Source organism: Cataglyphis hispanica, chromosome 10 (genome assembly GCF_021464435.1).
Source record: "Cataglyphis hispanica isolate Lineage 1 chromosome 10, ULB_Chis1_1.0, whole genome shotgun sequence".
Classification (NCBI taxonomy): Eukaryota; Metazoa; Arthropoda; class Insecta; order Hymenoptera; family Formicidae; genus Cataglyphis; species Cataglyphis hispanica.
Window position 1 is genome coordinate 858736 of NC_065963.1, and position 17019 is coordinate 875754.

The following is a 17019-nucleotide window of genomic DNA, read 5'->3' on the forward strand; positions in this document are numbered from 1 at the left end:
AGCCTCGATTGATCCTCGAAGGAGCGTCGCTGTTGCGACTGTCCCGTCGTCGCGTACATTCTCGTTTCGTTCGCGAATTTCAGCGGCCGCCGTTGACAATGAAGCTCTTAACGGCGGGATGGCCTTTATATATTCGCGTCGAAATTGCCCCCCTTCTTCGCGCCTTTGTATTCTATTTTTAAAGAGATTACGAGGAGTGGCCTCAATCGTCCTCGTCGACGCTCTCTGTCGCGTCGTCGAGGTGATAGATGCGACCGAGGAGATCACGTAATTGGCGCAGGAGTCCGTCCGTGGGGCACTCGATGCCGAGAACGCGCGGGTCGAAGAGACCCGCCGAGGTTACGATGTTTTCAAATTCATTGAACGCGTAAAATTGGCGCTTAGCGAAAAAATACAGATTACCGTCGATATATCGGAGAGCCGACGTTATCGCGGATGGTATTCCGGGAAATGTATCTTTTAACGGAGCGTGTTTAATGATCAGCGAGCGACACTCGTCGATTTCCGCTACCTTGTCGTCGTCGTAGATAGCGTAGGTTCATCCCGAGTGCGCGTTTACCGCGGCGTTGATCCTAGAGTTTCGAGGAAATCCGATGCTATGAAGGGATCTGGGCCAACCCGGTTTCAATCTAAGACTGGGATATTCCGCGAGATAGATTTTGTCGTCAGCGAATAGCGCGAGATCGCCGGAGGGTTTTTGATACGCGGCGGATAGACGCGTAAAGTTGCTCGGGAGAAACGTCGCGTATTCCGTTATCATCATGGGCTTACCGTAACGTTTCTCGGTTAGGTCGATCGACCATAAGTTGCGTCGATTGGATATATATAAACGCCGATTCATTATTAAGGCTACGTCTAAGCGCCATAAGGCGCGAAGATCCGCACGCGACGGATCGGTCGGCGCGAGATCGGTCGTCGCGGGCGCCGCAGTGGTAGCGGGTGTCGCGGTGGTCGCGGGAATCGCGGGGTGATCCCCGTCGTCGCGAGATCCGTACAGATTCTGTATAGCGAGAATATCCTCCAAGCTTAGCTTGACCGGATATTGAAGCTCGTTGTCGGGTATATATGGAAACATCACCGAGTCATTGCGCATACTGTGTTGCAGACCTAAGGTGTGACCGATCTCATGAGTTAGCGTTCGAAGTAGATGATACTTGTTAGAAGGATTCTTGTTCAGGTGCACGTGCCACGGTTCCTCGTCGTCGACGTGCACCTCCAAGGCGAAATCGGCTGTTCCGGTGGGGAAGAACGCGTGAGCGAGGGCTCCTCCCGGACCTTCGAAAGCCGCTGGGCAAACGTCGCCGTTCTCGCGATTCGCATAAGTGTGAGCGCCTGTTCGATATGATATTAATATATCGGGACGTAGCGAATCGCGTACGAACTTTAACGATGAATTCGCCGCCCATAACACGAATGCTGCTTCGGTCGTTCGTAGGAGTTCCTCGCTAGCCACTTGAAAATTCCACGTGAGTCTCGTTTTCGGCCATCTCTTCGCGAACGGGCTGTACGCGCGATCGGGAATGTCCGCTAGTCCGCATCGCGGTTTACGCATGAGATTGAGCGTATCGATGTTTAGCGCGCCGTTACCAGGTAGTCGATAATATTCTTGAAACAGCGACAGCGCGCGACGCAGAAACGTCGCGTTGTCGGGCGACAACGATCCTCCGCCGTACCTCAGAAAACCGTACGCTCGTAGGAAGCGGAACACCTCCGTCCTTTCCGGATCGACCGGCGTCGCGATCGTCGCGGCGACGAGCGTCGTCGCTAGAACCAGAAGAGCCGTTTTCGCGGTCATCGCGCGAGTCGAGAGGGATGCGCGGAGAACGATCGATCGCGAGATACCGGACGCGATTGATTCGTGTTTTGGAGGATACGTCTATTTTTATCCTCTTCGAATTTGGGTACGAGATAAGAGGAGAGGGGATATTAGAGCGGGAAGAGAGACGGGAACGGAAGCGTCGACGATTCGTTCGAGGAAGGAGGTTTTCCTCGACGGCGACGAAGGTCGATCGGATATTTGAGATACGCCTCTTCCGAGAAATCGTCGGGTCTTCTTTACCGTTTCTATTTTTATTATTTTATTTTTAAGGAAAAATATTAACAGTTATAAGAATAATAGTCGTAATTAACGATTATTCCGGAAGAAAAATGTGGTATTGAGGTTTAAATGGGAATAGTCATAGTTGGCGATTATCTCGAAAGAAGAACGCGATAAGGAGCGTGTTTAATATGGATTTGCTCGAGCGGATGGCGAGGATTGACGAATCCGTGAAGATCGCGCGGGAAACGCTCGCGAGACGCTCCCGATTGTCTGGGAGTGAGCGGACCGGCGAACCGTTCGACGCTGACATGCTCGACGCGATGAGGGAGATCTGCGTCGCTGTGGATACGGCGAAGAGGAAGTTAGCGGAATACAATCGTTCGTTGGAGAGAGAGAGAGAGAGAGCGAAGGGTCACTCGACGCGAGAACGATGAGGGAGATCGATTCGATCTACGAGTCTTTCGGAGCTACGGAGAAGACTTATCTTGAATTTTTGATGAGGGCGAGGAACGCGATCGCGCGAGCGAAGCGCGCGAGTAGAGAGGTCGGCGAATCGTCGAAGGACAAGAAGGAGTGACACGGTGAGTATCTTGCGAGTTTCGACGCGTGGAGATTAATTTTTTAGATAACGATCGTTTTTTTCAGAGACACGGACCCTCGCACTCGTCGATCGCTCGTGTTTAGTCTCGAGGAAAAATATGTATCGATTTTAAATAAATACGATTGAGATGTATATCTAGCGAAATCTTTTCGTTGAATTTACCTTTCTTCTTCGCGACGATTCGAATATTTAGAAGATTCTCGAGTCTCTTATCTTTCTGACGATTCGAATATTTAGAAGATTCTCGAGTCTTTTCATCTTCGTAATTTTCTATTTTTATTATATTAAAGGAAAATGCGGTTTGAGTCATATTGCAATATCCACTCGCTAGCCTTTATAAGATGCGTGATCATTGTTGAAAACATCGAGAGTGTTATTGTTCGTGAAACTGTTAAGAAGCGCTCGATACGCGATGGATTTAATAAATCGTATGATGAAATCTATCGGGTACGTGACGCTGAATGCCGATTTAATAGCGATCAAATCTAATATCCTGCAAGATATCGCGACCGATCTTCGCGAGGAAGCGAAAAGGGTGTTGGGGAGAGTCCAGATTTTTTAAAATTGAATTTCGCGTGGAGGGACGCGATGAGATCCTGGAACAGATGTGAGTATCGAACTCGCGAAAACGTTTTATCTTTTTTATCTTTCTATCTTTTTATTTTTTTATCCTTTTTATCTTTTTATCTTTCTATCTTTTTATTTTTTATCCTTTTTATCTTTTTATCTTTCTATCTTTTTATTTTTTTATTCTTTTTATCTATTCACTTTTCCGTTTTTAGAAACAAGATAGAGAATTCGATGAAGATCGCGCGAGAAGTGCTCTTCGATTTGATCGCCAAATCGAGAGTGATAGCAGCGCAGGCGAAGAGGATTCGCGGTGCGTTGCGCGATTCTCGGGATCGCTGCGATGAAGAGATTGGACCATCGACGAGTCCCGTGGGGACCGAACTGTGGGTGAGCGGTGAGAACGTTGCAAGTGACGACGAGAACACGTGAGTGTTCGCGCGATCTTGCGATTTGTAAAGTTTTTTTAAAAATTTATTCGCCAATAATTTGTTTATTTGCAGGAATGATCGATGAAGAATTTCTCTTATTATATACATTTATTATATACATTTATTATATACATTTATTATATACATTTATTGTATACATTTATTATATACATTTATTGTATACATTTATTGTATACATTTATTGTATACATTTATTATATACATTTATTATATATTGATACTATAAATGATATTATATTGTGACAAAATAAAATCACTTGTAATTTTAAATGATGTGATTTGATTCTTCGCGACTTCTCTTTCTTTTCTACGCATAAACTATCCTTTTTTTAATTAGTCTCGTTTCTGTCTCGTGCTACTTCTCGTCCTTATCGCGGTCGCGATAAGCGAGGAATATTCGTCGGCGATGCGTCCGTCTCTCTCGCTTCGTTCCTCGAGAATATCGCGATGAATGAGGAAGATTCGTTCGCGCGATGGTACGCGTAATTTTATAAATATATCTTTATCGCGCGATGCGCGAGAGATGTAAAACGCGGCGACGGCTCGCATCGTTCTTATCGCGGTCGCGATAAATATAAAAGATTCATTCCATAACATTATGAATGAGTGTAATGGTAAGAAAAATATTTTTTATTTTTATTTTTTATTTTTATTTTTTATTTTTATTTTTTATTCTACATAAAATATTTATATATATAATATGTATGTATATATATAATATATATATAATATTATATATATATATATATATATATATATATATATAAGGCTTGAGTTTTTTCATACATGCAAGACTTTCCTCGCAAAACCGTTTCGATTCGCGGAATCTCAACGAGGAGCTTTGTGCAGTATAATACCGATTTAATGGACAGACAGAAGCAGCACGCGAAACACAAAGAAAGTTATCACGAGCAAATTTTACAGTTGCAATTAAATTATAATTGATCTTTAACTTATACGAGACGAGGAAAAGTCAAGCATATAATATCAAAATGAGGTCATTGACGTGAAAATGAAAATGTGTTAAATAATAATAAAATATTTGGACTATCTAATATATATATATATATATATATATATATATATATATCATTTTATTCTCCTTATGAATTTTTTAAATTAATTTAAAGTGCTGAGACATCTGGAAAGACTTTATGTTGACATATACAGTTATGACAAGTATCTCATTGCAAAATTGCATTACAATAATTAAATTGGTATCCCATTAAACTGATTATTCATAAATAGCGAAATATATATCTCGATATGTGCGATGGATATCTGCAAAATGCCAATTAGTTTAATCGAGTCGAGCGTTCACCTTCTGATGTGCGTCACGTGTGAAACAAAAGCATAATACAGTCGACAACGCGATTGTATTATGCTTTCGTTTACAAATATTATGCCAGGACGATGAAATCGCATGGCATGTATTATTTCTGGTTTCTTCGATTGTGGCACGTTCGACTAGTTTTTTGCGCCAACTGTTAATCGTTCTATATGTATTGACGAAGTGCTGGATTTTTTAATTTACTTTGCCATAATTTGTTTGTCAAAAAGTCGGTCGTTCGAAGATATGATCAATCTATCAACTCATACATTATACTAAAAAAAATTTTTTTTAACTATTTTTTTTAATAAGTAAATTTTTGCAGGATATCATATATGTAAAAGTTTTTTTCTCTAATTTTTGTTTACGTCATTCTAAATTAAGGAGTTCATTCTTTAAAACGATATGTAAAATTAAATAATCGAAAGTATCAAAATTTTCTCAAAAGTATTGAAGTTTATTGTTGCCTTTTATCCAATTAATTCTTTCGCTACACATATATATGTATATATATATGTATGTATGTATGTGTACAAAGCGAAATAATTAATTGGATATATATATATATATATATATATATATATATATATATATATATTATAATCAATATTTAACTAATAAATAATTGAATCGAAAGTTTATATCAAGATTGTATAAAAAATGTACGTTAGATTTCTAATTTTTTTTAGAGATATTTTAATTAAAAACATTTGACACATAAAAAATCCGGATAAATTACTTGGCATCTGGATGATATGCCGCGAATGGCACGTCAGCAGTCATTTTTTATAATTCTTGACATCATGACGCCACTACATTGCTTGATTTTAGAGATGACAGAATTGTGTTACTGTCGAAGTGATCGAAATATTATGTCTATATTCTTTGCATACATTTTGAAATGTGAAATATCAAGAGTGGCATGTACAAGTATGTATTGTACTAAGCTGTGTTATTCGCATATTGACATTACGCTTGTGTATTTTCTCGTAGTTTATTACTTTTAGGCTATTTTAACCCCTATAAGCGTATTATATAATAAAATTCCCCTCTTTAATTCGCTTATTTATTAACTATAAAGAGAGCTTATTTGCAAGACCGCAAAATTGCTCCAATTATCATCCTTTGTAGCGGCGATCCGAGACACTTCCTCTACGTCAATTATATTACATCGTACTCTGAGGTCGAGGAATTAGTTGATTATCGTTGCGCTTATAGAATATCACGTTCGACTTGCCGTTGGCTTCGAGGAGCAAGAATATTATGTGGAGAAATGTACAAAGAGCCAGTGCGATACGTTTATAATCGTTTGATGCGAAGGCACGGTAATTTGTGCCATATGTACGCGCTTATAATGGAGCACATTTATATTCAGCGAAGAAACAAGCGTATCACAAACGTTCCCCCTGTCGTCGTCGAAACAGCGGTTTATATCGTTTCAAAGGTTTGCCGACATGGTTAATAGCGACAAGGCTTTAATACGCGTATTTCTGTAGAATTTCTCTATTAACAAAAGAAAATCCAATTAGCGACGTTTGGCGAGTGCTGACGCAGCCCGAGTATTTCCCTTTACGCGCGTTCATTATCATAGCGCAGTCCATTAATCGGGTTATCAAATGTGGTGAGGTCGATCGTTAACGTCCATCCTTATTCGACACCGCCATAAATCCCGCCGATCAAATTACGTATCGTGGATAATAGGCATTTACGATAATAATAATAATATATATATATATATATATATATATATATATATTATTATATAATGACACTTATATTATTAACGATATATATAATACATATATTAGTTTATATATACATACAAACGCGATAACTTTTGTTAATTACATGCCGCACATGTAATTGTACCGCATTTATAAATTACACATAGCGTCGTCTGTTATTATAAATAGACAAATTGTGCATAAATATTATTGTTCATGTATATGTGATACTGTATAATCAATTACACTCCAATGAATATGCTAATCATCGGCGTTGATGGAAAGCCGTTGCGGCGAAGAAGGAATCAAAAGAAGATACGCATGAATTTGATTTATAATAGTGTCATATTTTATGTGACGCTCTCACAATGCAGAAAAGACGAAAGGAATTTCCGTGATACATAGCGATGTGACATTTCTTATCGTTTCACAACAAAGAAGGCAAAGAGACGCCTTCCATCGATATTCTAATTTCGACTCACGACGATGATGGATACACCGATCTTTGCTGACCTCCAAGGTTTTATCGTCAACGAAAAATTTATCGCGAAGGAAATAGCCGTATTGAGAGACGGCAAAGAAATAACGCATCACATTTTCCGCGCTCCAATGTCGTGGGATCTGTTAACCAAAACAGAGAAGACGCAAGCTTGTTAGTTGGTCGCCAATCACCATCAATTGAAATGGAACAGCGGACACGTCAATTACGGGTCAATGAGAAGACTTGTTCGAGACGCCATTTGTCGTGGAACTAGCCCCGATTTCACGATACGCGTATACATCAAAGGATGCGAGAAGAGAAAGTGGCTCGCCGAGATCTTGGAGGATGTCGAGGATCGCGACGTCGTCGTTGAGATCATCGACGCCGATTTCGAGGACATGGGTCGGCTAGAAATATTGAACGTTTCGCGGGCCGTTCGCTGCGGATATCACGTGAAGAATTGCGCGTTGGAGAACGTTTGCAAATTACACGACTGGTGGTTGCAGCGAAATAACGGTTTGAGCAATATTTAATTTTAACATATTATAAACTGTATTATAAACTATATTGTAACGGGCCGCTTCACGTGCGGTTTCGCGTGCGCGGACAGCGCAATCGGAATCAGGATTCGTGAAGGGGTTGAAACGCAACGGATGTGAGTTGGTATGTACGTCGTTTATTCGCCACTCAAGGCAATGGTCAGCTTACAATCGTGATACGAGTCAATACAATAATACGTGCGCACTGTGACGCCGGTCTAGACAGTGTTTTTCGCGTCTAGTTAAAGGCCCAGCTTGTGGCGCGGGGCGCGTGCGGTGAGACGGGCGCGTGTTGTCGGCTCGCGTTTGCAGGCGCGAAGTGCGCGCGGTAAGGCGGGCGCGTGTTGACAACCGTGTCAGTATTTTGATATCTCGCAAAAGGATATCGCGCGAGATACGCGAGTTACGGCGCATATTGTGTGCGGCCAGATGTTCGGCGCGGACTGCAGGGTGTCAGGCCTGCAGTCGGTCTTATGCGTCGGTGACGCGGCGCGTGTTCCCAGATAAAGATCGTGGGATGCGTCTGTGCGCGGAGTTCGGATGGTCAGGTGTTCGGATCGTGAAGGCTCGAGAATACTCGAGGAAAGCGGCGAACTCGTACACTCCCTGTCCTTTACGGAGGTTAAGATGGGATTCGTCTCTAGAGCAACTAGTCGAGAATACTCGACGGAGGCTGCGAACTCGTCAACCTCCGGTTTACTGTCTGTCAACGTTTTGGAGTGGTTTCTGGTTTATCTCTCGGAGCGTACTGCTCGAGCGGATTTCAGGTGCCGGTCTGGTACGGTCTGGTGGTCGGTAGGGCTTTTTATACCCTACCGGAGCGGTCGCGACACCCGCGCCGTTCACATCCCCCTCGGGGTGGGGGGAACGACGCGGGGCCTCCGGCGTTGAGCGTTCGGCGATCGGCATTCGCCGGAAACGTTCGGTGCCGTTCGGCGCTCGACGACGTGTCGGGAACGATGGTGGATGCATCGTTACATCACCCTCCCTCCTAATTAAGCCTGAACTATGAGGCTTTCGGTCTAGGCTATTTTTCGGCGGTATTTTGCCGTCGACGGCAAATCTCAGGATCCACCGGCCCTGGGGTAGTCGGATTTTATACCGCCTCGAGACGTGGACGGCGAAGTGCGGTATTGGCGCGATGAGGCCTGGCTCTAGTTCCACCATAATCGGCGGTGGTAGTGCGGGGCCCATGGGGACCAGGATTTCGGGCATGGGGGCGGATGGTGTGTCCCCGATCGGTCTCTGGTCTTGTTTTGGCCGTCTGGCTGGGAGCGGCGGATAGTCCCGGCGACGGCGGCAAGTAGATAGCGGTGGCGGTGGAGTGGCCAGCATGGCTGCTTTCATCCGGTTCGCTTTGTCGGACCTCTGTATGGATGTACCGACTTTCGGTGACCGTGGTGTTGGTGGCGGTCGGTCGATCGGTGCGGCTTCCAGCACCGTCCCGGGTGGCCCGTAGGCCGGTTCGGCTTCTCCGAGGAGCTTATTAATTTCGGCAATTATGTCCTCTTCTAAGCTCATCGTGCTGCTTTCTGAGCGTGCCGGAGCTTTGTTCTTGTTTTTATTTGGCTGTTTGTTTTCGTTGTCCTCCCCGTCGCTGTAGTCGCTAGCGTCGTCGGAGGTCTCCGTTCTGTTGTTATTATCTATTTTCGGAGCGGGTTTCAGGTCTTGTATGTGTATATGCCTGTACCATTTCCCGCTCTTACTTCGGAGATCGGCGATTACGGGCGAGATCATCCGACGAACCTCCAGCGGGCCTATGAATTTCAGCGCGAGCTTGGCGTTGAAGGCGTTCGCTTTATTTGACAGGGGGTGCTCCCGTTTCCAGACTGCATCGCCCACTTGCGGTCGCCACTGCCTTCGTCGAAGGTTGTAATACCGCTCCTGTCTCTGGAAGCTCCTGGCCAGATTTATCCGGATGACCTCCTCGGCTTCCTGGAGTCGGCGTTGGACGGCGTCGGGCGTCGGGGTTTCTGGGTTTCGGGGGAGGGCCGGGGTGGACGTTGTTAATTCGCGGCCGTGGTTCACGAACGCCGACGTGTACCCGGTGGCGTCGTGTACGGCGGTGTTGTACGCGAACTGTAGGCCGGTAGCGCTTCGACCCATTCCCGGTGGTCGCGGTCGACGTATTGGGCGATCATCGTCTTGATCGTCCGGTTTATGCGTTCCACCGGGTTACAATGCGGGGCGCGTACGGGCGCAGTACGGTGTTCAAATGTTAAACGCGCGGAGGCGGGCGGCCAGCGGCACAGGCTGTAGACTTGAACTGCGTTCCGTTGTCGGTAATGATGATGTCGGGGCGGCCGTGTCGCAAGATCACCCGGTTTGTGATCTCGGTGGTGACCGCCTTGGCGGTAGCTTGTCGAAGCGACGCCCACTTCGAGTAGCGGTCCTGCATGACCAGGAGCCATGTGTGGCCGCGACGGGATCGGGGCAGCGGGCCGACGAGGTCGATCGTGACATGCTCCCAGGGGCGGCTTATGTCTGTCGCGTGCATCGTCCCGGCGGGTTTTGCTGCAGCGGTTTATGGGCGAGGCAACCCGGGCACTGTCGGACGTATCTGGCTATGTCGCGGAACATCCCGGGCCAGTAGCATCGTTCGGCGACTCGTGCGATCGTCTTAGCGACCCCCGTGTCCGGCGGTGGGCGCGTCGTGGAACTGGCGCAGGATGTCCGCCCTTCTTTCGCGCGGGATGCACACCTTGCACTGGTCTTCGGTGGAATTGTCTTTAAAATTCAAGGTGTGCAACACGTGGCGGTATAACTCGCCCTCCCTGATTCGATAGTCTGGATAGGCGGCGGGCTCGCGGCGCGTACCCTCCATGATCCGGGTGTACCAGCGGCAGCGGATGGTCTGGATCGCGCTTACTTCCGGCTGCCGAAAGAGAGCATCGGCTACGCGATTGAGAGTGCCGCGGCGGTATTTAATCTTATAGTCGAACTGTTGGAGCTCGAATAACCAGTGGGCAAGGCGGCCGGTTGGGGCCTCCACTTTTGGAGCCAGCGGAGTGACTGATGGTCGGTAATCACTGTGAAGGCGTAGCCCTCTAGGTAATTCCGCATCCGGCGGATGCCCCACACGACCGCGAGACATTCGAGCTCCGTCGCGCTGTAGTTTCTTTCGGCGCCGGTCAGTGTGCGACTCGCGTAGGCGATTACCCGTTCTCCGTCCTCGTGGTATTGAGTCAGGACGGCTCCAAGGCCGCTGGTACTCGCGTAGGTCTGCAGGAAGAAACGGCGGTTAAAGTCTGGGCACGCGAGTACGGGTCAGTGCGTCTTTCAGTCGGCGGAACGCTGTTGCCTCGTCTTCCCCAGCGAGCGTTCTTTTCGTTAGACGCGTGAGGGGCGCGGCGAGGGTTGAGAAATCTTTGATAAATCGCCGGTACCAGGAGGCCATGCCCAGAAACTGGCGTATTTGCTTGACCGAGCGCGGTTCTGCCTAGCTCGCTACCGCGCTGACTTTCTCCGGGTCAGTATGGATTCCGGTGCGGTCGACGACGTGTCGCAAGTATTTGAACCGGTCCACGCAAAATCGACATTTTTCTGGGTTCAGGCGGAGTCGGGCGGCGCGGAGGCGACGGAAAACTTCGGCGAGCAGTCCGAGGTGCTGCTCGAAGGTGCGGCTGATGACGATGATGTCGTCGAGGTAGACGAACACGTTCGGCTCGAGTGCGGGGCCAATGACAGAATCGAGCAGGCGTTGGAAGGTGGCGGGCGCGGAGTGCAAGCCGAAGGGCATAACCCGGAACTGCATCAACCCCTTCCCGGTACGGTAAACGCGGTGATCGGTCGACTCTTGGGTGCGAGTGGCACCTGCCAATAACCGTTTTGAGGTCTAAGGTGGTGAGATATCGGGCCCCCTTAATTTGTCCAGCGTGGCCGTGACCTGTGGTAGCGGGTAGGCGTTCTTTCGGTGACTTCGTTGACCTTTCGGAAGTCTATACAGAAGCGATGCTTCCCGTCCTTTTCCGGACGACCACGATGGGTGAGCTCCACGCACTTCTGGACGGTTCGATGACTCCTGCTCTCTCCATCTCTTCTACCTCGGCATCGATGATGGCCTGCATAGCCGCATTGCGTGGCCGATAACGCTGCTTAATCGGCATTCGGTGCTTCAGGCGGATCTGGTGTTCGGCCACTGGTGTTGGTCCGGTGACAGCCTGAAACCTGGGTAGTTCTTTACTCAGGAATTCGTGTAGCCGTTTGCTCTCCTCGGTGGTGCGAGTGGCCAGGCCGCCGGTCATCCCGCAGGCCGGATACCGTCGCTGGCGGTGCGGTCGTTGTGGCGGGGCGATGTTCAGCCCCAGTCTGCTCCACAAGTCCACTCCGATGAGCATCGCCTCTCGGAGGGACGGCAGGATGGTGAACGTGTGTGTACGTGCGCCCTTGCAGGCGGAAGGGCGCTCGGATGTGGCCCTGCGTCGCGGCGTGCGTGCCGTCAGCCATTTGGATCTGGCTTTCGGTGAGGATGGTCGCGAGTCCCCGTTGCTGCATCTTTTCTACCGTCTGGGCGTTTATGAAGGATAGTTCGGAGCCGGAGTCCAGAAGTGCGTTGATGGGGAGCCCGTGGACCGTGACGGTCAGGTGCGGCCGTGGCGTGTATCTCACGCGGTGCTGGGCGTCCGGGAGTCGGCCGTAGTGTTCCCGGCATGGTTGGCGTTTCCTGGCGGTGGGTGGCAGTCCTTGGTAAGGACTCCGTCCTTCCCGCATTGCGAACAGAACCGTCGAGGAGGGCGCTTGCAATCAAACCGGGTGTGTCCCTCTGCTTGCACCGCCAACAGCATTCCTCCCGGCTGTACGTGGCGGCAACGGCGGGGAGGTCGTGACGTCTTTCGGCGTTTTTCGGAGCTCGCGGGTTTCCTGCTCGATTCCCTCAAACTCGGCGGCCTCCTCGAGCAGATCGCTGAGGTCGTGAATATCGCGGCGTTTCGCGTACCCTTTGTATTCGGGGCGCATGTTCGCGTAGATTCGCGTGAGCCTCTGTTCGCGGATGAATCCCCCGGCGCGACGCATCATCGTTATCATCGCGTCGGCGTATGGCGCGAATTTCTCGCCTTCGCGTTGTCGGCGATCTGTCGCTCCAATTCCTCTTGGTAGCGCGGCGGGAGATATCGGCGGCGGAGGCCCGGCAGAAATCCGTCCAGGTCTCTCAATCGCGTCGGTTATTGCGGGCCCATGCCAAGGGGTCGCCGCGTAAGAGCTCCGATAGAACCCTCAGTAGTTGCTCGCCGGAGAACCCATATTTCTCTCGGAGGTCGGCGGTTCTCTCGAGGAATTCCACGGGGTCGCGGCCGTTAAATGGCCGTCCCCATTTCCTCAGTTGATTGAGGATCGGATTGTCCGGCATGCGATCGGTGGGGGTGTTCGGTGGGTACATCGATTCGCGGTGCCGGGTGCGGACCGCGGGTTTCCCCGAATTCTTCCGGGTGCGCTTCGACATGTACGCGCATACGGCTACGGATTTCGTCGAGCGTGCCGGTTACATCGAGATCGTATGCGGCGGCAATTGCGGCAAGCTTCTCCTTAGAGAGCGCGTATATCCACGTCTTCATATCAGACGGGCGGTCCGAGCTGACCAAGTTTCGAGGAGAAAAGAAAAATTGCGTTTCACGGACAGTCCCTGTTCGGGCACCAATTGTAACGGGCCGTTTCACGTGCGGTTTCGCGTGCGCGAACAGCGCAATTGGGATCAGGATTCGTGAAGGGGTTGAAACGCAACGGACGTGAGTTGGTATGTACGTCGTTTATTCGCCACTCAAGGCAATGGTCAGTTTACAGTCGTGATACGAGTCAATATAATAATACGAATTAATACAAGCGTACGTACGCACTGTTATGACGCCGGTCTAGACAGTGTTTTTCGCGTCTAGTTAAAGGCCCGGCTTGTGGCGCGGGGCGCGTGCGGTGAGACGGGCGCGTGTTGTCGGCTCGCGTTTGCAGGCGCGAGGTGCGCGCGGTAAGGCGGGCGCGTGTTGACAACCGTGTCAGTATTTTGATATCTCGCAAAAGGATATCGCGCGAGATACGTGAGTTACGGCGCGTACTGTGTGCGGCCGGGTGTTCGGCGCGGACTGCAGGGTGTCAGGCCTGCAGTCGGTCTTATGCGTCGGTGTTGGTGACGCGGCGCGTGTTCCCAGATAAAGATCGTGGGATGCGTCTGTGCGCGGAGTTCGGATGGTCGGATGTGCGGATCGTAGAGGCTCGAGAATCCTCGAGGAAAGCGGCGAACTCGTCCACTCTCTGTCCTGTACGGATGCTAAGACGGGATTCGTCTCTAGAGCAGTTAGTCGAGAATACTCGACGGAGGCTGCGAACTCGTCAACCTCCGGTTTACTGTCTGTCAACGTTTTGGAGTGGTTTCTGGTTTATCTCTCGGAGCGTACTGCTCGAGCGGATTTCAGGTGCCGGTCTGGTACGGTCTGGTGGTCGGTAGGGCTTTTTATAACCTACCAGAGCGGTTGCGACACCCGCGCCGTTCGCATCCCCCTCGGGGTGGGGGAAACGACGCGGGGCCTCCGGCGTTGAGCGTTCGGCGATCGGCATTCGCCGGAAACGTTCGGTGCCGTTCGGCGCTCGGTTATTTATGACAAACACCGCCGTTGGTGTTTGTCATAAACAATGCTTTCGCATTGTTTTAAAATGGGGCGCTAAGCGCCTCTGCCCCTGCCCGGCTGGTGTTCGCCGGGCGGCAGACTTCCGACGGGCGACGTGTCGGGAACGATGGGGGATGCGTCGTTACAATATTATAAACCATATTTTATATATTATCAAATTACTAATTATATACATTATATTTATAAACATTATATTTATAAGTACTTTAAATATTTTATGTAGAATAAATAATAAAAATAAAAAATATTTTTCTTACCATTACACTCATTCATAATGTTATGGAATGAATCTTTTATATTTATCGCGACCGCGATAAGAACGATGCGAGCGGTCGCCGCGTTTTACATCTCTCGCGCATCGCGCGATAAAGATATATTTATAAAATTACGCGTACCATCGCGCGAACGAATCTTCCTCATTCATCGCGATATTCTCGAGGAACGAAGCGAGAGAGACGGACGCATCGCCGACGAATATTCCTCGCTTATCGCGACCGCGATAAGGACGAGAAGTAGCACGAGACAGAAACGAGACTAATTAAAAAAAGGATAGTTTATGCGTAGAAAAGAAAGAGAAGTCGCGAAGAATCAAATCACATCATTTAAAATTACAAGTGATTTTATTTTGTCACAATATAATATCATTTATAGTATCAATATATAATAAATGTATATAATAAATGTATACAGTAAATGTATACAATAAATGTATACAATAAATGTATATAATAAATGTATACAATAAATGTATATAATAAATGTATATAATAAATGTATATAATAAATGTATATAATAAGAGAAATTCTTCATCGATCATTCCTGCAAATAAACAAATTATTGGCGAATAAATTTTTAAAAAAACTTTACAAATCGCAAGATCGCGCGAACACTCACGTGTTCTCGTCGTCACTTGCAACGTTCTCACCGCTCACCCACAGTTCGGTCCCCACGGGACTCGTCGATGGTCCAATCTCTTCATCGCAGCGATCCCGAGAATCGCGCAACGCACCGCGAATCCTCTTCGCCTGCGCTGCTATCACTCTCGATTTGGCGATCAAATCGAAGAGCACTTCTCGCGCGATCTTCATCGAATTCTCTATCTTGTTTCTAAAAACGGAAAAGTGAATAGATAAAAAGAATAAAAAAATAAAAAGATAGAAAGATAAAAAGATAAAAAGGATAAAAAAATAAAAAGATAGAAAGATAAAAAGATAAAAAGGATAAAAAAATAAAAAGATAGAAAGATAAAAAAGATAAAACGTTTTCGCGAGTTCGATACTCACATCTGTTCCAGGATCTCATCGCGTCCCTCCACGCGAAATTCAATTTTAAAAAATCTGGACTCTCCCCCAACACCCTTTTCGCTTCCTCGCGAAGATCGGTCGCGATATCTTGCAGGATATTAGATTTGATCGCTATTAAATCGGCATTCAGCGTCACGTACCCGATAGATTTCATCATACGATTTATTAAATCCATCGCGTATCGAGCGCTTCTTAACAGTTTCACGAACAATAACACTCTCGATGTTTTCAACAATGATCACGCATCTTATAAAGGCTAGCGAGTGGATATTGCGATATGACTCAAACCGCATTTTCCTTTAATATAATAAAAATAGAAAATTACGAAGATGAAAAGACTCGAGAATCTTCTAAATATTCGAATCGTCAGAAAGATAAGAGACTCGAGAATCTTCTAAATATTCGAATCGTCGCGAAGAAGAAAGGTAAATTCAACGAAAAAGATTTCGCTAGATATACATCTCAATCGTATTTATTTAAAATCGATACATATTTTTCCTCGAGACTAAACACGAGCGATCGACGAGTGCGAGGGTCCGTGTCTCTGAAAAAAACGATCGTTATCTAAAAAATTAATCTCCACGCGTCGAAACTCGCAAGATACTCACCGTGTCACTCCTTCTTGTCCTTCGACGATTCGCCGACCTCTCTACTCGCGCGCTTCGCTCGCGCGATCGCGTTCCTCGCCCTCATCAAAAATTCAAGATAAGTCTTCTCCGTAGCTCCGAAAGACTCGTAGATCGAATCGATCTCCCTCATCGTTCTCGCGTCGAGTGACCCCTTCGCTCTCTCTCTCTCTCTCCAACGAACGATTGTATTCCGCTAACTTCCTCTTCGCCGTATCCACAGCGACGCAGATCTCCCTCATCGCGTCGAGCATGTCAGCGTCGAACGGTTCGCCGGTCCGCTCACTCCCAGACAATCGGGAGCGTCTCGCGAGCGTTTCCCGCGCGATCTTCACGGATTCGTCAATCCTCGCCATCCGCTCGAGCAAATCCATATTAAACACGCTCCTTATCGCGTTCTTCTTTCGAGATAATCGCCAACTATGACTATTCCCATTTAAACCTCAATACCACATTTTTCTTCCGGAATAATCGTTAATTACGACTATTATTCTTATAACTGTTAATATTTTTCCTTAAAAATAAAATAATAAAAATAGAAACGGTAAAGAAGACCCGACGATTTCTCGGAAGAGGCGTATCTCAAATATCCGATCGACCTTCGTCGCCGTCGAGGAAAACCTCCTTCCTCGAACGAATCGTCGACGCTTCCGTTCCCGTCTCTCTTCCCGCTCTAATATCCCTCTCCTCTTATCTCGTACCCAAATTCGAAGAGGATAAAATAGACGTATCCTCCAAA

The 17019-nt window shown here is 47.5% G+C and overlaps 1 protein-coding gene across 1 annotated transcript; it reads right to left on the bottom strand.

Moving 5' to 3' along the window:
* Positions 1-538: 538 nt before the first annotated feature.
* On the bottom strand, positions 539-1795 carry LOC126852463 (matrilysin-like). The gene has a single exon (XM_050597303.1). The coding sequence runs from the start codon at positions 1793-1795 to the stop codon at positions 539-541; it is 1257 nt and encodes a 418-aa protein (XP_050453260.1).
* Between the last annotated feature and the right edge of the window lie 15224 nt (positions 1796-17019).

Excerpts from the sequence above, each read along its gene's own strand:
- LOC126852463 (XM_050597303.1), bottom strand. The coding sequence starts at position 1,795 with ATGACCGCGAAAACGGCTCTTCTGGTTCTAGCGACGACGCTCGTCGCC.